This window comes from Myripristis murdjan, chromosome 5 (genome assembly GCF_902150065.1).
Source record: "Myripristis murdjan chromosome 5, fMyrMur1.1, whole genome shotgun sequence".
Lineage (NCBI taxonomy): Eukaryota > Metazoa > Chordata > Actinopteri > Holocentriformes > Holocentridae > Myripristis > Myripristis murdjan.
The window spans coordinates 7,173,760-7,198,517 of record NC_043984.1 but is presented as its reverse complement, the minus strand read 5'-3'; the positions used below and the strand labels follow the sequence as shown (position 1 = coordinate 7,198,517).

The window sequence follows — 24,758 nt, the reverse complement described above, 5'->3', positions numbered from 1 at the left end:
TAGTGCCATGATCTACCCACTGAGCTACATAAGGGATCAGCCCCATGATAACGGTTGTGTCAGTGCCATATTTAACCCGCAGGGATAAGAAGAAAATCATTTTTTTTCTTTCCCTGGCAATGTAAGTGCAATTGACTGAATTATGGGAGATAAGTAAAGCAAAGGGTGAACAGGTATGGGGTCAACTGAGTCTACCAGTGCCACAAGATTTAAAGCTGCACTACTTCACATACTGGCAGCCCCAAACAGCAGGAGGTGACGAAAATATTAACTTCAATACCCAGAGATGATGTGCCATGATATCAGTAAATTGTGCACACAACACACACACACACACACACACACACACACACACACACACACACACACACACACACACACACTTTTGTGTTTCGGTCTTTCAGGTTCAAATTGTTATTTCCAATGAGAGGAGAAGACTTGCTGCCAGTCACCATACCAACAACAGAATTAAATCTGGATAAATACAGGACAAATATATAGTGTCTCTGTGCTGAAAATAGGATTAAGAGTACAGAGTATCCACTTTCCAATTCTAGTTACCATATTCTGCACATTGCAGTAGAGAAATGCTATTTCCCTCATAAAATTTGATAAAATACAAAAAGTTAATCTCTGTGTGACATAAAGGTACCTTCTCTGCCAACCTAACCATGGCTGACGTGCTTTATGGCTTCTGAATTTCAGGATAGGTGCTGTTTCAGAGCACTGCTTCCTAACAGCTACCCATCATGCATGCGGTAAAAATAGAGATTTTAAAACGAAGCACTTTAAATTTGAACAGCGACTGAAAGTGCAGTTCTGTTTCACCAAATGCCACCCCATATGGGTTTATAGAGAACTGTGTTACCTGGGAACAAAAACAGACACACACTCTGGATTTCATTGGATGGACAAGTGACAAATCCTCATTCTTATTCTGTGTGTGAGCGTGTGTATCCTGTGTACACGTGCCCCTCTGTGCTAGTCCAAATGTGTGTGTGTGTGTGTAAATCATGTGTCTGTGTATGTCAAAGTCAATGCGTGTATTGTGTCACAGCCTGGATGAGCTGTGTCATTGTGTGTGTGTGTGTGTGTGTGTGTGTGTGTGTCGGTGTATGTGTGTATATGAGAGAGCTCTGAGAGAGCAAAGCTATTAATATCTGCTCCTGGCTTGCCGCGATAGCAGGACACTCAGTCAGAAGATGTGTATGTGCGTGTGTGAGTGAGAGTCACAGAGAGAGAGACAGAAAGCGAGAGAGTGAGGGAGAGATGGAAATGGAGAGAGAGATGAGTGACTCCTCCGTCAGCAGAAAGGGGATGAGGGAGGTTTCATACATGGGCTGAAATTCCATTACTTTAGGTTGGGTAGCCCTCCCTGCTTTGCTATTCTCTATTTCACACTTTATTAAATACATTTTCAGGAGGAGGAGGGAAAGTATGGAGCAGGACAGAGTCTAATAACACTGGAGCAGATGGCAGACAGGGATGTGAAAACACCTCTGTGATGTTGCAAAGTTTTTCCCCCAACTATTGTAACTGGAAACAGCTGATGCTGCAGCGGCCTTCCCAGGGGAACTGCCACACTGCAAAACTGATGCATTCATTGGTAAGAAAAGCGCAAGGATTAACCAATAAATCAGAAACTCAAAGGGCAAATGTGTGATGATTTGCTTGTTAAAGAGACATTAAAAGGGATAGTTCACCCATTTTGAAAAATCTGATATTATTCCACTCCCACCCCTAGCTGTTATGTAGGACAGTAGTGCTGTTATCTTCCTTTCACTGTTACTACTGGATTATTGAAATTATTAAATTATTAAAACTATTAGCTGGGGGGGAAGTCAAATTGTTAACAAGAGAAAGAAAATTTGAATCTGATGATGTGATCAATGGTAGAACTGGGGCTGGCAGGTGGTTGAAAAAGTCCATAGCACTTTAACATATTGTGCTCAGGCTCCAACTTTATGTCTCTTTGTTTAGTATGTTGTCTGTCATTTTAATTGAATTTTACTTTTATTTTGTCTAGCTCTTTATTGATTGTTGGTGCTGACAGAGGCTGGGGGAACGATATTTCATTTTTTATGTAGGTAAGTGAAATGAGAAATGACAATAAAGCGATCTTGAATCTTGAACAACAGAACAGGTAAGCTACATAATCAGAGCAGAGATTCAACATAAATATTTAGTGAAGATGTAATACGCAATATGCAAAGTGTCACTGCAACATCATTTGTATTTTTGGCATTACAATTCTTGTGATTCAGAGCGCTTGTGTGTAGCACTGTGGCGTACAAATGGGAAAGAAACTGAGATATTGTTTTGCCTTCTTCTCTATTTTCTCCCAATTTTATCATTGAAAATTCTCCATGTGCTCCATGCTTCCTGTCACTGTACAACCCCAGTGTCAGCCAAGGAGGGTTCACATGACCATGTAGCTCTTATGCACGTGGAGTCGCCCCCTGCCTCTCACCTGACAGTGAGGAGTTTTCCCAGGAGAGCACAACACATGGAGGTTCACACAACCTCCACAAGACTCCCCCCACCCCTCCTAAAGACAGCCTTCCTCGCTCGCTTCCCACCCACGAGCACTTCCCATTATGTTTGTAGGGACGAATCCCCGGTTTCCATGACTGGTTTTCGACATGGTTCACACATAACAATTATGCTTTCATGTGCCTAAGACTGTGGATTAAAGACTGAACTGTACAGCTAAGAACCATAAAGATGACATGTTACTGTAGCCTTTGTCTAGATTGAAAACAAGCATGAACACACAATCTGGATATAGCTAACAAGTGTGATCAGTCTCTCTTCATGCAATTTAGCACAGATTTTTTTTTCTTAGTACTGCAAAATAGTTGTAATATTAACAGACATAAAGAGTGAGACTACCCAATTAGCTGTAGCCCAGCTCCATTTGGAAGAATTGTATTCGGGTTTGCTAGTGGAATATTAACGCTGAGATTAGCCTGAAACCTTTCCTTAATTTCCATTTTGCTTTGTTGAGGAAATTTCAAAAGCAGATTCAGGGGCTGGTTCCAGGCAAGACTGTGATAACTTTGAAGAAATGTTGAATAGTGGAAACAGAGCCAAACGGCATAGGCTTGTCATATTCTGCCGAACCTTTGAAGAAAACAAATTTGCCGTCGGATCTCTCGTAGGCAGCGTCGATGCGTGGTGGCAGGCCCTTCCAGAACTGGTCGATCTGCATGGGGTAGCCCTCCTGAACCTTGTTGTTCCGCAGACGCCAAAACCATCGGTCCTGAAACACATGGAGAGCCACAGTTCAAATCCACTGTCACAGCGTCACATAAATCTGCAACAAGATTTTGAAGAGAGACTAAGAGACACGGTAACCACAGGCCACCCACTCATTTTAGAAGTGTAAAGTTCAAACAAGAGTCAAGATGAGGGATAGAGAATATTATATCAGTTAGTATTTTTTTTTGGCATTGCTGCTTTATTTGACAGTCACAGTAGAGAGAGAGAGACAGGAGAGGCAATGACATGCAGCAAAGGGGCTGGGGTACGATTTGAACCCAGGATGCTGCGATCAGGACTCAGCCTGAACATGTGACACGCGCTCTTATCTGGTGAGCTACCAGGGCGCCCTGTGAGTTAATTTTTTGTCTAAATTACAGATTGAACAGATTGATTGTGAACTCAAGTCGACACTCACACTGTAGCTCCAAGTGTAAAACAACTGGTGTTTTCTAATCAGTGCCAACAGTAACAAGCTGCACAGTTATTTTGTTTTAAAATGCTGATCTGGTTACAAAACCAGATCCCAAGGCAGGCAACCTACACGTGACTTGTATTTGAATGCTCTAATCAGAATTTGGCAGCACTGCCATGAAAATAAGGAAATTTTACAACACTGATCTTAGGCAGTTGTTACAATTTTGGTGCCAAGAGCATCTTTGCTGAGCCAGCATTAACACAAATGAGACAAAACATTGGAAAGGAACAGCAGAGTTGATCGCTACTTGGGGAGAAGTGTCAATGAAGACAAATACCACATCCAAAAAGACAACACAGTTGTGACATAACATGTTACTGTAACTCTGTGCACAAAGGGGCCCTGCTCTTTGCTACAGTAAAGATATCAACAGTAATTCAGAAGATTAGATGTGAACAGCACTTTCAAATTCAGTGAAAAGGGCAGCAGTGCAAACGGAGCCCCACACCAACTGAATGTGATGTGAGCGAGAAAAAGGAGGGATGGCATGGAAAAGGAAAGAGCAGAATTTTCAGCGAAGATGTCCAAACTTGCTGAGAGTGTCAGCAATAAAAGTGAGTGGTGCCGCTTTATGTTTAAAAAATTGGTGGCTTTGCCTCTATTAGAGCAACATGTTGTGGTTTTGCCCAGCTTCAGGGGCACTGCTATTGGCTGGAAACGTCTGTGTTGCTCATGCTGGGAGAGCAGAGATGGATGAGGAGAGGTGTTTGTAGTAGTCTTCATTCATATCACAATGAGTCAACATAAAAAGCAGAATGAGTCAGCCATATGGGTCCCTACATAGCCAAACTCAGAAAAACCCTGTCAAGTGCAAGTGTGGGGCAACAAAGCTACAGCTTGCTCAACTATTCATTATTCATGTCACTGAATTTCCAAACAGTTATCTGTGTGATTATTCTCCTTTGCTTTTTGTTGCCAAAAGGGATAATTAGTTAGTTGGGCTATAGCTTGAAATATACAAAATGTGCTTTTAAATGTCGTCAGTTTCAAGCAAACAAACTGTGATCTTGAGCAAGTGTTACAAAACATTTGAGGATGCTCTGATCACTGCAAACTCCCCTTGGTTCGGTGTGGAAAAGTGGCAAGTAAGAGTCAAAGCCTTAATCAGAATCACAGTTTCAAACATTGATTCTGATTGGTGGGGGGAAACAAAACACTGGAGAGGATTTTGTCATTATTTATTAAGTCTTTTTTGATGTGTGGTTATGTAGAAGTTCCATGTATGACGCACATACAAGAGGCAAGAAAAGGGAAGAGAAGAGTCAGACAGGAGACGAGGGAAAAGGAATCAACTGAATACAAAGTAAAGAAAGAAAAGAGAGGACAGAGGGGAAGTGAGGAGAGAGAAGCAACAGAGAAGATAAGGGAAGATGGGAGAGAAGGCAGTGTGAGAGGTCTGGAGAAGAGTGGGACTGGAGTTCAGGAAGAAAGGAGACGTGAGGAGGAGACAAGGGTGAAGAGGAAAGTAAAGGAGTTGAGGAGGAGGAGGAGGAGGAAGAGGAAGGGAGGGTGAACATCAATCTTAGCTCTTTATCATTTGGCTCCGGTGAATCTAGGACACAGCCAAGCTCAGTCCCCAATGACTGCTACACACACACACACACACACACGCGCACGCGCGCACACACACACACACACACACACACAGTCACACTCCCCCAAACAGGTGCAGATGCACACAGATACGTGGACACCTACTCTCACACTCTCAGAGATGCACAAACTCAGATAGACACACACGCGCATACACACATACACACACATCTCAAATGATGAAACATCATCCACTGGCTACTAATGCTTTTCTGTCTGAACCGAAACAGAAAAAAAAAAGAAAATCAATGCTTCACATCTAGTGAAGAAACCATGAGTGTTTCTCTCACTGAGGAAACATCCCATAATGAGTGTCTCCTTTTAAACGCCCACTGGCTCTTGATGCTCTTTGTGTCCTAGTATGCCCCTGTCCTCGGGTTAAAGCCTTCCACCTCCAAACAGCCAGCTTCTAAGGAACCTGGAAAAGTCAGCCTTGCTTGCCTGATTGATGATGAAAAAAGGGTCTTTTAGGGGCATGAAAACGAATCACTAAATAAAAAATATGCAAATGATGAAACTATGTGCAAAGAATGGTCAGGTGACTTGTAGTTAAAGAGATTAAAGTTAGATTAAAGTTTTGTGTTTCAATTTGTCTGAGCATGAGTAGCTTGCTCAGGTAGGAGCCGGATCTCTGCTTTGCATGTCAGTAATTTTAAAACTACATTATCTTGGCTTTGACAAGTGAAGATAAAAGCTTTTCATCTGGCATCACTGATGACGTACATATGCACGGAGTCATACATTTTTCAGTTCTCAAAGGAACCTAACAGTTTAACATCGTTGGCAACAGCTATTGGCAATGCATGCGTGGGTCGACTGTAATCTGAGTTTTTTTTTTTTTTTTCTTATTCTCGCAGATGACTGGCCAATCAGACCATGAAACAGTACCTGAGGATTTCAAGCAGAGCTACAGTGGTGTTTAATAGTGGAAACAATTCAACAATCTAAAATGTCAACCTTAACTGAAAAGGTTTTGGTGTCAGTCCCTCAAAGAGCCAGAGCTTTTTTTCTGGAGAAATCCATCAGGGAAGAGTCAAAGATACCACACTGTCTACTGCCAGTAGCCTCATGCAGCAACATGACATGAGTAAATGATACGTTTCTTTCTTTCTTTCTTTTTTTTTTTGTAAATACCTCTTGCTCTCTTGCCTTTACAATACTATCATTCTCTCCACTTACATGCACTCATTGCAACAACTTTGAGTATCTTCTGTGGAGGTTAGTGAAAGGTATTCTGGGAAATGCAGCAAATCAGTAGGTGTAAATGCGGCAGACTGAGGAAAAGCAGTCACAGCAACAAAACAACAGCTGGAATGCACTGAGCACATCACAGCTATTTCACTTGTTGAAGTATCCAAGACAATGAGCCCCTACCTGCTCTATCATTGTGAATCACCCTGAATAAGGGTGACTACATACATTTTAGGTTCTTGTTGTGCCTGTTGTGACATACTGCTTTCAAATACCCACTAACATACATTAGTGGTAATGCTGCAGTTTTAAAGGAATATTCCACCCAAAGTCGATACTGTAGTGTAGCCGCACCATTGCACCTCTTTTCTTCAAAAACTTTTCAATTTTACTATTTTTGATTCTTGTATTCACTCCACAGTCTATACTGAATGTGCAAAATATTAGGACTTGGTCTGCTCAAGGACATTGATGAGTTGAATCCAGGTAAAAGCCATTCACCCTTATTGATTCCCTAATTAAATCTTGACCAATCATAAAGAAGATGTAGCCGTGATAAGCTGGAGAAAAAGAATGTGAACAATGCAACAAGAACTGACTAAATATCAGGACGGTGTCTATTATTTTGCACATTCAGAAGCACTATTTTTACACTGCTACACTTCTGCACTTTAAATTAATATTTCATACCAAAAAAAGATACTACAGCTGCTCCTGAAACATATCGTCATTACCCCTGAATGTACACCAACATGTTAAGCTAGGAATGACCCACTTTAAAAGAGCTGATCCACCTGAAATGTATATATATACACTAAACCTTTACTTAAAATATATCTATTACTGCACCTCTTTTACTGTAGCAGCTGCTCATTCCTCCCAATCTATTTAGATCCAAGAAGCTGTTTGAAACAGGCAAGCTTAAGAAATATCTTGGATTTCTCTCTGCAGGGAAGCATGAAGTGAGTTGGGTTAAACCGGAATAGGTGTTTTCCCACCAGGTAAGTGTTGCAGGTAAAAAGACTAAATGGGATTCAGTTGGCTTATAGTTTTGCAACATCAGAAATGTTGATTCTGATGAAGAAAAGAACTTGACTCATTTTGACAAAACACAATAGATTGATAAATGAAATCAAATGAAATTGAGACCTTATAAATTCAAATTTTCTGACTTTTAATAAACTTTATGGGGTTGTATTCATAAAATAAATTTCTAAAAAACAAAACAAAACAAACAAAACAAAACAAATAAAAACAAAACAAAAACAAGACTTTTAAGGACCTGGAGACACCCTGTTTTCCACACATGCAATTACATATGGTGACACATATGTGTGATGTGTAGTTGTTAACCCATGTCATGTTGAAAAGCAACACTTGGGGCCCTATCTTGCGCCAGACTCCCTAAACCTGCTATTTGCGGATTTAGGATTTAGGAAGAGGCGTTCCCCCGTAAAAGTTGCTATCTTGTGCACCTCCCGCTATCCGCAAAACACCTCCGCTACCCGCTATATTATGCATAGGTGTGTTTTGGGCGTTACGCCAGTTAAACCAATCAGTGTGCCAGGTGCTATTGCCTTTAAGGGCAGGATGCGCTATCCTAAATCCTAAATCCTAAACCCGCGATGGAGAGAGGGAGGTAGATTTCCTCAAGGCTTCTACTGAGGCTAAAGCAAGTTGGCTTTATATACATATTATATATTATATTATAGGCGAGTTAATTCGGGAGGTGGAGCCACATGTGTCCAAGTGGACGTGTCACAAGGTTGTACTGATTGAGTAAAATCCCCGGGCCACACCACAGACACACAAGAGGCAGAGGTGGAACTATGTGTAAACTAATTTATTGACAAGGTAGATTGGGCAAATAAAATATTAAAAATAAAAATATAGCACAGCTGCTGGCTTATGATAAAACAATAAAACGTGCTGGCGTAAGTGTCCAATTAAAACAGTCTTTCCTCTAAACAGTCTATATGAGTAATATACTCAGTCCATTCCGGCGGCGTCCCGGTATCAGTCCGACCGTGTGCGTGGCGAGGCTCCGTCGGGGCGCGCATTGAAGCCGCCTGGGCGCGCTCTCCTAACAGCCCAAACTTTAGGGATAGCGGATAGCGGGTGGTCAGGACCACCCGCTATCCGCTATCCCTAAAGTGTGTGCGCAAGATAGCAACTTTAGGGATAGCAGATGAAACACGCCCACGGACACACCTCCAGGCGCAAATGACGGAGATAGGGATAGCGGGTAGCGTGGGCGCAAGATACCGTTTAGGGATAGCGGAAGTTCCTAAATCCGCAATTTGCGGGTAGCGGGTAGTGGCAGCGGATAGCGGGTGGCACAAGATAGGGCCCTTGATGTGTGCTGAAGATGAGGCAGTTTAATGTGTGACAGCAAGCCAGATGTGGGGACACATCTGCCTCATCAGAAAATTCATTTTCATTTAGAATGTAGCTTTTTAAGTGTCTTTCTATTTCCCATTCCACTGGAATTTATTTCATTTCTTGTGAACAAACAATTGTGGATCTTGATCACTGTTGCTCGTTTCCAGGACATTTATGATGAAGATACAAAGCCTCTGTATTAAGAGACAGCCAGTCGGACTGACACTAAGAGAGACAGACAGTACAATAAACTGGCTGGTGGAATAAGTCCAACAGACAAAAACAGAGTGAGACAGACAGATGGATAGACAGGCAGACAGGTTAAGCAGCTAGGCGGACAGAAGGTCGACTGGCCATCAACAGGACAGCAAATAGAAAGACAGGCAGATAGGAAAGCAGTGAGAGAAACAAAACAAAGCAACAACATAACAGCAAGATAGGTAGGAAGCCATAAGAGACAGGCAGATGTGGACAGGTGAAGAGACAGACAGAAGACAGACAGATGAACAGCCAGGAAGGCAGAGAGACAAAGAGCTAGACAAGGCTGTGACCTTTTCTAACATTCAGTTTAAAGATCAGAGACATCAAAATGGATTTTTCTCCTTTTCTCTGTCTCTCTGTCTCTATCTCGCTACCTCTCTCCCTCATTTCAAGGACCGATGTCTCTCTCCTCTCTCTGGATGACATACACAAAGGCTGACAACAGTCAACAGTCAATCTTTTTCTGTTAAAAGGCAAGTCTAACTTTTCTGAGTATGTACAAATGTATGAGTTCATGTGAACATACACTATATTGCCAAAAGTATTCGCTCGGCTGCCTTCACACACATATGAACATGACTGACATCCCATTCTTAAACCATAGGATTTAATATGATGTGGGCCCATCCTTTGCAGCTATAACAGCTTCAACTCTTCTAGGAAGGCTTTCCACAAGGTTTAGGAGTGTGTTTATGGGAATTTTTGACCATTCTTCCAAAAGCACATTGGTGAGGTCACACACTGATGTTGGTCGAGAAGGCCTGGCTCTCAGTCTCCGCTCTAATTCATCCCAAAGGTGTTCTCTCGGGTTGAGGTCAGGACTCTGTGCAGGCCAGTCAAGTTCATCCACACCAGACTCTGTCATCCATGTCTTTATGGACCTTGCTTTGTGCACTGGAGCTCAGTCATGTTGGAACAGGAAGGGGCCGTCTCCAAACTGTTCCCACAAAGTTGGGAGCATAAAATTGTCCAAAATGTCTTGGTATGCTGAAGCATTAAGAGTTCCTTTCACTGGAACTAAGGGGCCGAGCCCAAAGTCCGAAAAACAACCCCACACCATAATCCCCCCTCCACCAAACTTTACACTTGGCACAATGCAGTCAGACAAGTACCGTTCTCCTGGCAACCACCAAACCCAGACTCGTCCATCAGATTGCCAGACGGAGAAGCGTGACTCGTCACTGCAGAGAACACGTGTCCACTGCTCTAGAGTCCAGTGGCGGTGTGCTTTACACCATTGCATCCGATGCTTTGCATTGTGCTTGGTGATGTAAGGCTTGGATGCAGCTGCTCGGCCATGGAAACCCATTCCATGAAGCTCTCTGCGTACTGTACTTGGGCTAATCTGAAGATCACATGAAGTTTAAAGGTCTCAAGCTATTGACTCTGCAGAAAGTTGGTGTCCTCTGCGCACTATGCGTCTCAGCATCCGCTGACCCCGCTCTGTGATTTTATGTGGCCTACCACTCCGTGGCTGAGTTGCTGTCGTTCCCAATCGCTTCTACTTTGTTATAGTACCACTAACAGTTGATTGTGGAATATTTAGTAGCGAGGAAGTTTCACAACTGGACTTACTGCACAGGTAGCATCCTATTACATTACTATTACAGCACCATGCTGGAATTCACTGAGCTCCTGAGAGCAACCCATTCTTTCACAAATGTTTGTAGAAGTAGTCTGCATGCCTAGGTGCTTGATTTTATACACCTGTGGTCATGGAAGTGATTGGAACACCTGAATTCAATGATTTGGATAGATGAGCGAATACTTTTGGCAATATAGTGTATGTGCATGTAGTTGTATGAATTATTTATGTACATGTGTACTGTGTACTGTATGTGCTCTATGTGTGTTTAATTCTAATTAGGAGTAACACACATACAGTAGTATGTCAGGCTGTAGGATACTGCAAGTGTATTCCTTGAACTAATGATCACACATAACATATGCCACTGGGTGGACTCTTTTATCCAAAGACATTTTTAGCATGTGTGTCCCCGGTGGGAATCAAACCTTGAACGCTGCCAGTATCGGAGCCACTGCTACCCGCTAAGCTACAGAGCAACTACAACGCAATCACAGTCATTTAGGTCGTGCGTTTTACCCATTCTAACGTTTAATTGAGCTTTAACTGAATCCCTTGGTGTCTGCCTGCTATATATAGCCACATGATTCACTTTGAACAGGATGGTGCATCGACAGTAATTAAGAGTTGTATGTGCCTGTGTCAATATCACGATAATTTCATCGCTCACCTTCAAAGGAACAATCCACCCTCGGATACTCTTACGCTGTTAGATATCATCAAATTCAGATGTTCAGAGCAGTCCTAGGAGTTATTTTGTGCTAAAGTTTTATGATTTCCCTTTTTTTGGTGTGCCCTTGCCCTCAACCTGCCTCGTCTACTTCCACTTCACTGAGTGATTTTCTGCACTTTCCCAAAATGTCTTTCAGCTGTCCCTAGAGAATGGGAATGAACTTGTTGCTTTGAATAAAAGGTGGGCGTATGGGCACATCAGTAGCATATAAATTGTGTGATCATAACTTACTCATAACACCCAGATTGCCTTTTGACAATCCTCAGAGAAAAGGCATGAATTTGCAGCATTCAGCTGTGGGTTATGTGTGGACACGACAGGGCAGCGGCTATAATAATAGTAATGACATTTTTGGTGCAGCACTTTTCAAAACAAGCCTAGAAAGTGCTTAACAACAAACCTAAGGCTTTAAAACATAATTAGGATGGTAAAACATAAGTAAATGTTAAAATACAAGATAACAAAACATTAACACAAATAAAGAAGGAAAAATAGGGGGGATATTTTTGGAGTATTTTAAGAGACTAAGAGAGTTAGTCCACCTGATTTATTATGCAGGTAAGTCCATAGACTAGAGGCTCCTGAAGCTCAGTCACCCTTTGTTTTCACTGCAACAAGAGGCCTCCCAGGCGGTCTCAGGCTACACTTTGGCTCACAGGGGATTAAAACCTGAGAGATATGAAGGTGCTAACCTCAGGAGAAGTAGGAGCAAGAGAATGAGTCTTTCCAGTAGAGAAAAAGTGAGACTTGCACCCCTCACTCAAAATGCTACACATTTTGAGGCTGCATTATATTCTGATCTATTGAGGGTGCTGCTAGTGGAGAAATTGGTCTCTCTGATTCCTCTCTGATGGATTTCTGCAGGTATGATTGTTGAACATCAGCACAAAATGGTGCATCTAGACAGGAGCCCTTGCTCTTTGATTCTTAGGGACTGACACCAAAACCTGATGTTTACTTCATGTATCACTCTTGTCTTTTTTAGACTGTTTGAATTAAACCCTGCTTTGCTTGGTTTGTTTGGTGCAGTTCGTTTGGCCATGTGTGAAACAGGTGCAGACCAAAAGAACTGTTGCTTCGTTTAGTTTTCAAGTCTTCAAGCCTTTTGGGTTAAAACAACTCGTATAGCTGCTGCACAACTGGAAGACGCAATGTTATCAGCTAGCACTTAGCAATATACTGTAGGGACAAAATTAGTCAAGGGTTGACATAGAGCCACAAGGTAATACATTGCCTTCTTGGTACTTGCCCCAGATGAGCACTGCAATATTAAACAAATACCAAAGCAGATGATGGCACTCCATGTTGGATATTATGCAAGCCAGATTGTTTGTGCAATAAAGTTATAAAGGGTTATAAAGGTTATAAAGGGAAAAAAACATCCCAGAGGAAAACATTTCCTTTCTCTGCCCCTCAGCCTCCTTATATTTGTCTGACCCGGACCCATGAGCAGATTGACTGTGCCCACATGGCTTTTGCTGATGCTTTTTTTTTTATTATTATTATTTTTGCCATGTGAGATCAAACTAAATCAAAGGAACAATGCAACAAAAGATCAACTATTCCACTGATTGAAAGCAAACGGACTATGTGTGAAAATGACCATAGATAGTTACAAATTTGTGCTATCACACTCAGATTTCAGATCATATTTTCGCTGTGCTTTAAATGTATTTTGTACATCTGACCTCTTATCCATGTGAATGTCAGAAATACAAGGTCATTTTTTTAGATTATTTTTTGGCATTTCTGCTTCTTTGCTAGAGACAGTAGAGAGAGAGAGGAAAGGCAGGGCAGAGAGAGGGGATGACATGCAGCAAAGAGCCTAGGCTCAGATTTGAACCCAGGCCGCCGCAGTAAGGACTCAGCCTTGATTCTCGATACACACTCTATCAAGTGAGCTACTAGGGCACCCAAAGGTCATCAGTATTTAAAATGTCTTTAGGGTGGATTTTTTCCTCTGATGACAAATACACTGTGTGTGTGTGTGTGTGTGTGTGTGTGTATAATAATGAAAGCCAACAAAAATTCTCCCAGCCTGTCCTCTAACTATCCACTAGCCCAGTAACAAGTACATTGAGCCTATTCCTTCTCAAATGGTTTACATAGAACTAAACAGGCATACTAATCACCAAAAACCTTTTCTTTTTGAAACTACGACCTGCGTGCATCATTTGAAGTGTGTGTTCAGGTTACTGGCCCCTCCAGCTCGGCTCACCTTGAAGACAAACATCTCCCGTCTGAAGAAGGCTACAGTGTTGAAGTTGCCATCGCAGATGTTGGGCTTGCCGTTCCCAGGGAGTGCGGGCCGGTCCCCCGAGGGCGGACGTGCCGGACGAGAGTGGCGGTCATGCTTGCGCTCGGAGGTGGAGTGTGTCCGTCGAGAGGGTAAAGTCGGTAATGGCCTTGTGGGTTCCAACATGGCCGTTGGGATGCCTGGTAGGCAAATATCAACACTAAGATGAGTCTTTTCTATCTATCGACTGACTATTTTAAAATATAAAATCTATTCTTTTTTATTTATTTCATTTTATTTGTAGATGAGATATTGTTCATAGACAGAACAGCATCATGGGGAGTGAAGATCCACAGCAACAGAAGTCATGTTTATTGATTGACTTTGCTTGTTTGAATGTAATTCTTATGTAAAATCTGTGTCGTGCGGACGAGATCAACCACATGAGTTATTCTGTGTATTGATTCATTTTATATGGTTACAGATTATTTTCAGACACAATTATTTCTTACACAGTAGAGAGTACTGTTGGGATTTCTGATAGATAAAAAAAGCACAGGGTAACCATATAGCAGATGTAAACTGTATCTCTACATTAATTTTAATTGGATCAAGAGGATTTACATAGTATTTACTGTTCATTACCATACCATCTGCCATTTGGTGGATGCTGTTATCCAATGCATGTTACAGTGTCACGAGTATATACGTGTGGCCCCATAAAATACGGTTTAGTTGTGAGTTAATTGAGTTGGGGAAGGAAACACAGCTGTTTCCATTGTCAGGAAACAACTGTTATTCCAATAATGCAATATATATCGGTGTATTCTTGTGAATTCAAAAACCACACAGTTCAATTTCACATACTATTTATGTATCTTAAATACTACTTGATATTCATTAGTTCATAATTCATGAGTAAGAATGAATTCAATCTAAAAATATCACTGTTTTGTCAGTGAACTTAAGACAATATTCCATAATGAACCATAGTTGGATGCCAACAATCACTTTTTTAATTATGTATATTTCATTTTGAAATGAAACTCACTTTTCCGTGAGGTCAGTGAAGCAGGGGTTATTCTGAGGTGATGGTCAGAGCAGTGAGGAATTGCAAACAGGATGAACTCTCAGTGGATAAAATAGGAGGTTTTGTTATCCACACTGAACACAAGCCCAGAGTAAGAATTACTGTTGACCACACTGTGTGTACCAATTATTATCCTTCCAAAACAATTCAAAATGCCCCCTGTGTATCATGACTTTTGATGTATCTAATCATCTTTGTTCCAATGTAATGTCAAAGGGAAAGGACAGACTTTCCACTATGATGCTTCAGGGAAAAGGCCCAGTCAAACAAAGAAAAAAGCTGTTCAGCAATTGAATGCTATGGCCAATCTGGATATTTGTGGGGTTCAGATGAATTTCTTCTCATGTTGCCAGTGTTCTGTAAAATGCCTGTAATAAAGTTATCACATTACAATGCAAATGAGATGGAGAAAATGGTAAAGAATAGTATCTCTTAAAACCTATTTAGATTTGTTTGAGAAACAGTTAAAAATTATGGGATCTTATGGGAAGGTTATTTGAAACCCAAACATGTTTTCTTCCTCACCTTGCTTCTTTGTGTTTTCCTACAATTAATGAATACTGGAGTTTGTGTACAGTACAATAAATTCTATCATGATTATTTCAAGGTAGAAAGCTGCCAGAAAATAGAACGAGTTCCTGATGTTGACAGGCTTTCCACTGTTCTTTGTTCAGTTGAAAGACACAGTTTACTGAAACTTGAAAAATCTTCTCTTCTCTAAAATGGAACAAAGCCTCCCTGGTGTAAAACGCAAAGGCAAAGACCAAAGACCAAAGACTCAAAGTTTAGCATTTTGTTTTTTAAACTCTTCTCTATCCAGGGAAAGATTGCTGAGCATGTGTGCTGTTTCTCCAGCACCACCGTGCTTCACAACTACACATATTCACCCTGTGAAAACTGAGTCTTTTACTGTTGGCAGCTCATCCAGAGAACCTGGAGGTTGAGTGTCTTGCTCAAAGGCACTTCAGTCAATTTTACTGAAGAGAGGGCATGAACCATCACGCATTCATTTTCTTTCCCTTAGTTCACAAGCTGACTATTGTTGCTAGCAAACTTGTGCCACTTGGCCCTGCTTGTCTTGCCCTGCATGAATGAACAGACTATATAAAATAAAACAAAACAGAACATGGCAAAGTAAACGATACCATCCCTCATGGATGATGCATGCTCCCTCTGGGTCAATCAGCAACAACTATGTCATCTTGTTTTGACCCATAATTGTAGCACCCCTTTGGGCCAGTCAGTGTAATTTTGAAAATGGCAGAGGAACATCGTATAAATTCCTATAATTTCCCTAACATTTGCTGAAATTCGATCAGTGATGTATGAGATATGAAAAGAGACACATGGATGAATGAAGAAACAGTGTGATGCCACAGCATGCTAATCAGTGGAACTCTGAAAAATGCCAAAATACAGTGTTGGGATACAAAGAAAAAAAAATAACATAATTATGAAGATGGTGTAGATTTACCGTAGATTTTCTGTATGCCCTGCAGGTCATCCAGAGGCAGTTTGAAGTTGTGTGTCTCCATGTACTGGTAGAAAGGAGCCATGATGGCGCTGGGGTCATTGGAGTGCTCCAGACCCAACGCATGACCCAGCTCATGGACCGCTACCAGGAACAGATCATTACCTGGAGAGAGAGGGAGGTGGAAAGAGAAGAAAGAAAGACACCAGATGTGATACAAGGAAAAAAGTATAAGTAAGATAAGAGGAGAATAAATAAATAAATAAGAGGAGAATAAAATAAAGAGGACAGGAAACAGAGAGGGAAAAGTCATTACTTCTGTGCTGATATTTTTAAAAACACCACAAGGATGATTTCAGAGCAGAAATCTTTGCGAGCCAAACAGAAAACAGGAACTTCTTTGTGCTGCTGAAATGCCTTCTGTTGGTCTTTGTTCAGTTAAAAACCACAGGTTACTGAAAAAGTCAGTATCTCCTCTTGTCTGAAATGGAACAAAGCCTCCCGAGTGTAAATACTACAGGAAAGACCAAAGGCGAGCAGTCAAAAGCATTGGAAAGTGAGCTAAAGTTAGTCCGTGATGTTGTCTCGTTGCCAGTAGAATATGAATTTCCCATCATATGAAGAAACGAAAAATTTTTTGTTAATTTGTGATTTTGAAAGTCTTTTTTGGCTGTTTCAAAACTCTGATATTATTCCCACCCCCTCGCCCCTAAAAGCTGCTACGTAGGACAGTAAAGCTGCTATCCTCCTCTCATTGTTAGTGAGAGTTAATGGCAATTATTTAATGCTATTTTCAGTCAAAAAATTTAAATGCATAGTTTGTGATCAACTGAATGTAAACGCAGGGTGGTCCTGCTTTAGATTTGTCAATCAGATACAAAGTGAAAACTTGTTCATTGGTATGTAGATAAATTCAATCATCACAACAAATGGAAACACTGAGCAAAATTGGTAAAATCCGAAATTGAATACATTCTTCAGTCTGTTGCATCATTGTCTGAATTTCTCTGTTCACAGACACAACTGACAGAATCTGAAGTGCAAATGAAACTGCACAGACTTGCAGGATGAAGCGTACGCCTGTTTCATGCTCTGAATAAGCTTTGGGAAATGTTATAGATCTCCGTGTCTCAAACATTTTGTTGCAACAGATTGGGTGTCTAAATGAGGCTAAAGTAGCTAAATAAATGATGTTCTTGGAAAGGACATAAGGGCTTAGGAAAGAGGCTAAAAGGATTTTTTTTTCAACTCAAGAGCATATTGGAGCAAACAGAGGAAGGCGACAGGGAGAGGGGGAGGTGATTCAGAGAAAAATTGGGGCTGTGAATAAGATTCCAGCTAAGGCAGCCCATAGCAGCACCCCAACATAAATAATGTGGCTTCTACAATCACTACCACTCCTATCCTTATAGCCACCACTACTATTAGATCTAAGAATAATGGCAAGAGGCTGTGCAAGCTTTCCCAAATGCTGTGTATTTTGTGTGAGGTTTGTTAAAACCAGGGTCTCTGTCACAGACTTAGAGCTGTGATTCTGAACTGCTGTCAGCTGCTTAATGACTTCTTACAGTCCAAACGCAAGGCTCAAATTAATACATTGCATCGCCATGGTAATTGGTTTGACTCCGTTTGAACCTAATTACAGACCGTAATTATCTTTTTTCCTCTTTACCCAGACTGGGGCGTTTGAAGATTGTAGTCGCAGTGGCCGGCAGCTGTCTTGTGAGCTAATGCTACTGTATGAGATGTTAGGGGCGCGAAGATGAAGCTACTCTGACTCTCTCTCTGTTTGATGTTTTTTTGTCCATCATATCAGCCGCTCTTCCTTACTTTTTTCTCCTAATTTCTCTTTCATACGTAAACAGACTTATGTGGCTACGACAAAGCAAACTCTTTTTCCCCTTTAATTGTACTTGAAGTGTTATTTCTTGGACTTCCCTCCTCACTTTCTTACACATTCATACCCACCAAGTGATACATCTCCTCTCTCTCCCCCATTTCTCTTTTCCCCTCTCATCCTCTTACTGCAAGCCCCCCATCACAACAACCAATCTTTATCTCTCCGCTCAGTGTGCCTCTCTTTCTCCTGTGTTGCAGGCGCGATAAAGATGATCTTACAGCACACTACACATCATGTACAACGGCTGGAGGGAATTCCCAGTGGGCTCTCACTATAGTCTATAGTCTGCTTCGATGCCCCGCTGCGACAATAGCTGCTGTCCTATTATGTTTGCCCCCACCGTCGCCTGCCATCTGTCCGTCTGCGATAAATATGATGTCTGATGCCGCCCTGATGAAACCTGCTTCTCAAGTAATCCCAGTTCGCCGTTGTCATTTGAAAACCTGATGTATCCGCAGTTCCTGCTTTTCCCAAGAATCATCAAAAGTCGGGCGGTTATCCCACTGAAATGTTCTTTTTTGGCAGGAAGAGTTTCACTGTCATGCCAGAGATCATATGATACAAGCAGCATCCAAAAGTCACTTTTTGACTAAGCTGCCAAACTGAAAACAAATTACCTGCCTTTTTTTTTTAAATCAGCAAAACGTTCCAGCTTCTGTCTGTAATAAGGCCTAGTGTGAAACATTCACTGAAGAAGCAGAGCAGATTGAATGTAAAAGTTCCTCGACAACATATACAACGGATCAAATCTGTAATTCATCAAATAATGACTGACCACATGGGAATAATGGGAGGTTTCAACTAATGTTGGACTAGCCAACCATCCAGACAGCGAAGAAACAGGAGGAGAAAAGCTTAGACACTACCCATTGTACTTTTTGTCAATGCGACCGTCTGACAATCAGAGAGAGGGTATGGTGGCCAGCAGGGACAAATTTGAGAACAGGCAATGGTCAAAAATTGAATTTAACTGAGAAATTCAAATGTCATTATCTCAAAAACTTGGTAAGTGTTGTAGCTGTTCCTTTTTTTTATATGGACAACATTTCATTTTGGATCAAATTTATATACTCTCCCTACAGAGTGTTTGTGTTTGTGGACTTGCAGTAGTTTATAGTCGCTTGCTCTGCTGTTCGCCTTGGTTTATCTCCTGTCGTTGTGGTAACTGTATTTTTAGACACTTCAGAGAGGGGATTTAGAGAAGACACAGAGTCATGCCACAGAGGCAATGTCAAGGGGAGAAAAAAAATGGCAAAACTGTCAGTGACTGCACTTTGCCTTTGTAGGGGGAGTTGTGACAAAGGTTATGAGCCGGATTTAAGATGAAACACTACTTATCCAGGTGGGAAAATTAGGTTGTGGGCAGTGGCAAAAGTAATAAGCTACAGATGAAAAAAAGGAAAATAGAATATAAGCATGGGAAAGAAAAAAGCCACAAAAACACTAACAGCAGTGCAACAGAATATTAAAAAAAATAGTGGTGGTTATATAAATCAGAAGCAGACAATAAATAGACTTCAGGAAGGAATTATGGGACAGAATACATTTAGGCATTTGCTTACACAGGTTTCAAAGATGTTACTTTTGAATACTATATATCTTATAGGGATTGTAAATGCAGTTAAATTGGGATTTTCATATTTGGTATTTTATCCTTGAGTACTGTTTTCATCATCCAGCATCATTTGAGAGTTCCTAAAAGTTACTAACTGTAATAAAATGGAGGTTTGGGGACTCCATTCCAACAGGGCTGGGTGGCCTTTAGTACAGTGTGTACTATGGTCACCCACGGTCTCCCCTTTGCAGACATGCCCACCTCAAGCTAATCCCATGCATACCATGCAGTCCAAATGTGTTCTTTTGGCCTGTTGTAAAATGGTGTATTTGTGCCTAAACAGTCTTGGAGTTGCATCAGTTCAGTTTGACTGGAAAGCTGAGACTTGTGGATTCAATGAGCCAGATTTGATCCATGTGTGAAGATGTTAGCCCCCATAGTAGCCATTGCATTGTAGTGAGACCAGAGGTCACGCTACACTTTTTCGTTGTCTGTCATTTTGACTGACAGGGTCGTAAAAATCCCGTCATAATCTATTTTTACCAGTCACTTTAATTTTTTAAATGATAAGGACATATTCAATAGCATTTCATTTTCATTCATTTTTAATTAATATTCAGTCCAAAGTTAGCTGAACAGAAAATCCAAACCATATCTTTTTAAAGAAGCTTCTGCCACTCAACTGCCGCGACGTTTTGAATGCGGCAAATTTAATCATATAACATATATACATTATTTGAAATATTAACTATCTTGTAACTATCTATTGCCATTCCAAGCCCATCGCCATTTATTCTTATTAACCCTGCAATTAAACTAAATCCGCCTTGATTTATTTTGCTTTTTATGGTTGTAGAATTGTCAGAATTGTGCAATGACTGAGTGATTTCGCACACCATCGGAAAGCTCCGGTTCTCTGCTCTCAGAAACCGTCTCATTTTTTTTCGGTCGCACCATTGGTTCAGGACTCTTCTGTGATTGGACGGTTGAAGTGTCAGTAGTCCTAAGGAGTTACCGTAATGGCACTGTATATAGGCGCAAAGCTCCGTTTCTCCGGTTTTAGACGTTTTTTTAAGTTTCTGTGTGTCATAAACGGTCTAGGAGATAAAGATATGTAGAGTAGGCATGCCGAATCCTGTCGGCGCCGACATCATCGGTTTAAGAGACATCTTTGCTGTCTTCCCCGGGCTTCATTAACCTGCGGTCCATCCTGTGGGCTGCAGTGCGTCACTGAAGGCTGACGAGGCTCACTTTGGACGGTACATGGAGCGCCTCACTGTCAACACCCAAGTCCCGCCCCCGCCCTACTTCTGATTGGCTAGGAGGCCTATTGTTAGTGTGGTTGAGAACGAAAGCTGCACTTCTATTGGATCCAGAGATATGTCTGTTAGATAAAGCTGGGAGAACCCAGATTTTTTTTTCGCAGTCACACCGGTAAGCCGGAGAACTGGCACGGCACCGGACTGCTATCAGCTCTGTCATTGCCACCAAGTGGTCAGGGGTGTGAACTGCAATCTGTCAAAATGACAGATGGCCTTCAGATTTTTTCGTCACCGTTTAAAAAAAACCGTCAATGACGGAAAATATTCGGTTAACGCGACCTCTGAGTGAGACCATTTTTGACACTTGATGTCACTGTATAAAATGACCTATAGTGAACTCTAAGATAATCAAAGCCTCATGAAACTTTACAAACACAAACTAGAGACCTAGGGCATTCAGAGAATATATTGTTTACCCCGGTATAATGACAATAAAGGGGAGTTTCTGAGAAAATTCCAGAACAGAGGAGAACAGCATAACTAATAACACAAACCATAATAAATTGTGATATCGAATTGCAATACATGTCTCACTGGCACCCGAGTATCGTGACAGTATCAAATCAGGAAATAAGCATTTCATCCCAGCCCTAGTAACATTATTGTCTGGACCCTGGTAAGACCAAGCAACTGTCCAGCAAAGGTGGTAGCTAAAGGTTTTAAAATATGTTAGCAACTGTTTTCATAGTGAACACTGGTAAAAACTTACATTTTGGAGGCTTGTAGCAGTAGAGTTGATGTGAGAAAGTGACGTACTTTGCTAGTCCTTGTCTCTTTAGATGTAACATTAGATTGGTAAAATTATTCTTGATTTGAGGGCTCAGAAACAGCACAAAAGCGGTGTGCCGTGCTAACGAGCTAACAGTTAAAGTCAGCACTGTTTGCTGAGCCCAGCAGAGGATAACAGGTGTAGCTGAAGAGTCAATCAAACGGGGGCGGGACCAATAAAGACTGAGGAGGTGTTTTGATTGAATCGCTTCACTTTTACAGGTGACAGCAGCTTTTAAGAGTCTTTCCAGTGAGCCAACATGAACAATAGCAGCACCCTGACTCTGTTAGACCTAAAGGGAACAGCACCCCAATTAATATCATTAGTAACACATGGGTTTACCTGTTATTTCATGTCAAAATGCATGGCTGCTGTGTAGGTGTATAGTATATTCCCAGCAAAAACAATCATTTGACTCAGGATAAAATCAACCCACAGGACTCCCTCTATATATTTCAGTCATAGATTTTTTTTTTTCTTTTTTGTTACAAATTTCAGTTCACCGTCTCTTTGCTACAATCCAAACAGGCCGTCTAAAAGCACATTTTATGGGGCTTTGCAACTGTTGTGAAAGCAATATAAAGTTTGGTCTGGCTGGAAAAATACTTGTCACAGTAAAGTAGCACTCAGCAGTTTGAGAGCCGTGTGCCTTTGATGAGGACACTTGCTCCTCTTAATGCGCTCCTCCTGGTGTTAATAGGTTAATAACGGACACTGTCCCTCCAGAGTTGCAGAAAAATCAGGTTTTAAGCCGAAGTGAAAATGAGGCCTGTTTGTCCTAGCGACGCCCTTCTGAAGCTGATACCATGAATTAGTTTTAGTAGCTTTGGAGAACTTTGCCGTCTTGCTATCTCCTCTCTAATCTTTCAATTACTCTGTGTGTGTGGAGGGATTTTAGAGATATATAGACATTCACGAATGTGTGCACCTGAATGACCGCATACACACACACACACACACACACACACACACACACACACACTATATATGTATGTATATATATCTATATATATAGACATATATATATATCTATATATATATGTCTGAGCAAAACAAAAGCTTTCTCAAGTGGCTTTACACTTGAGAAAGCATGTGCGAACACACAGTAGAAATAGATAGATGACTCTCTGATCAGTGATCAATACTGATCTGCTGATTGGTGGACTGATTGGTGCTTTCCTTCTGTTGCTGAGACGACCGAAGGATGTGAGTGTGTGGATGTATGCATGTGCCTCTAAATTACATTAAAGTAAAATTCCCTTAGTACAAGCCACCAGAGCAATCCAAAACATTAACTGCGACAATTCGTTTTGCAATAAGAATCTCACGAGCGCTATAATGTGGTATGGCAAGTTTAGAGCTTCTCTGTCAGAGCTAATTCCCCATTCTGCTAATCTTTCAAACCAGATTCGTCTCTCCCCCTCTCTCAGCCTCTGTTTCTCTCTCTCCATCAACACGCTTGTTATTCAAGGAGGGACAATCAGACATAAGTCATTTGTCAAACTGAGACAGAAAGACCAAGAAAAAAAAAAAAGGCCACGAAATGAATGCGTTTTTATCCACAGTCCATTTTTCATCCAATGACCCAACAGGGGGTTCCACAAAGATAGAGAATTCCCGATTAACAATATTCCCACAGCTGAGAGGTTTCATTCCCAAAAGCCACAAATTCATTTCAACTGAATTCCATCGGCCGGTATTTCAGTGATTCTATCTTAATGGCTTGACTAGCAGCCATGAATGTGCTTTATTTTCATGCCAGCAGTCATTTTGTAAGATGTCAGTTATCTTAAATGGGGAAGTTCCCTTTTTTTTCTGAGGTTTGAGTACATAAAAACAACTGGAAAAATAACCTGTTAAGATAAAGATGAATTTTACTTGACTTGATGATAAAGGCAGATCAGCTTGCTGGTTGGGTTATTTACAGTCAAACTTGACACTTGCACTAAACTGAACTATACAGTAGAGTAACCCAAACTCTATTTCTGATAGTAAGTCAGGCAGTTAAATAGATTCTGTTAATTCAACGTCAATACATTTCCCTTTTAAACATTTAGCTGATGGACTTGCAGATCCAGTGTTCCTAGAGTTGGTCGATATGGACAAAATCAAATATCACAATATTTTTGCAATATTGATATTGTGACAACATTATAGGGGTGACTATTGGTGCTTTCATAACATATTTATACAGTGAGTTTTTTTTTATAAACAATAATTAGTAATATGGATGTGAGGACTGAGCAGGTGGAGGAGAATAACAGAACAGCTAGAACAGTCTCATAAGTTCAGAAAATGTCATCTCTTTACTGTAATGCAGCCTTTAAAAATAGTGTGAAAACAAGTTATTTTACTTCTGAATAGATCGGTGACTTAAGTTTAACACTTTCATAGACTGGAAATTCTTGACCAGGGGTTTGCAAACATTTACGTGTGCAGGGACTATTTTTCTTGAGACCAATTATTTTGTGAGGTAAAATGCTGTCTAAAACGTGGGTAAGTTATCAAAGCACCTATATCCATCATTATGGTGAATTCTATATTTGGTCTATATTGATTTGTGTAACACTGTCTTACATTCAATATGAACTAATCAGTACAAATACAAATTTGTTATTATTTGTTGGACATTACATATCATTTAAATATGTAGTGAAAACAGTGTTACCAGATGGCAAAGAACACATCGTCAGGTCTTTGACAGGCTACAAAACCATAATTAATATATGACTCATCATCCCACTTTTTATGTGGTGCGTTTTTGTTTTTGGGAGCATGATCCTTATCATCATTTTTAGACAGTGCATCAGCTACTCATGATTTGCGAAAGGATGTGGAAATTGCATGATTTAAAAAAAGTTCGGCCTTTATTATTGACAATTGAGTGTACTGGTGCAGCCTTCTCACGACCCACCTGTTTCTATGCAGGGA

General features: G+C 40.9%; 1 protein-coding gene across 1 annotated transcript in view; it reads right to left on the bottom strand.

Annotated features, from left to right (window-relative positions):
- mmp24 (matrix metallopeptidase 24) overlaps window positions 1-24,758 on the bottom strand; it is a 71,449-nt gene that overhangs the window by 5,905 nt on the left and 40,786 nt on the right. The window contains exons 6-8 of the mRNA XM_030052600.1: window positions 16,285-16,446; window positions 13,703-13,920; window positions 3,124-3,262 (exon numbers count right to left, since the gene is read on the bottom strand). Coding sequence (XP_029908460.1) covers window positions 3,124-3,262; window positions 13,703-13,920; window positions 16,285-16,446 — 519 coding nt within the window. The remainder of the gene's footprint in view (window positions 1-3,123; window positions 3,263-13,702; window positions 13,921-16,284; window positions 16,447-24,758) is intronic.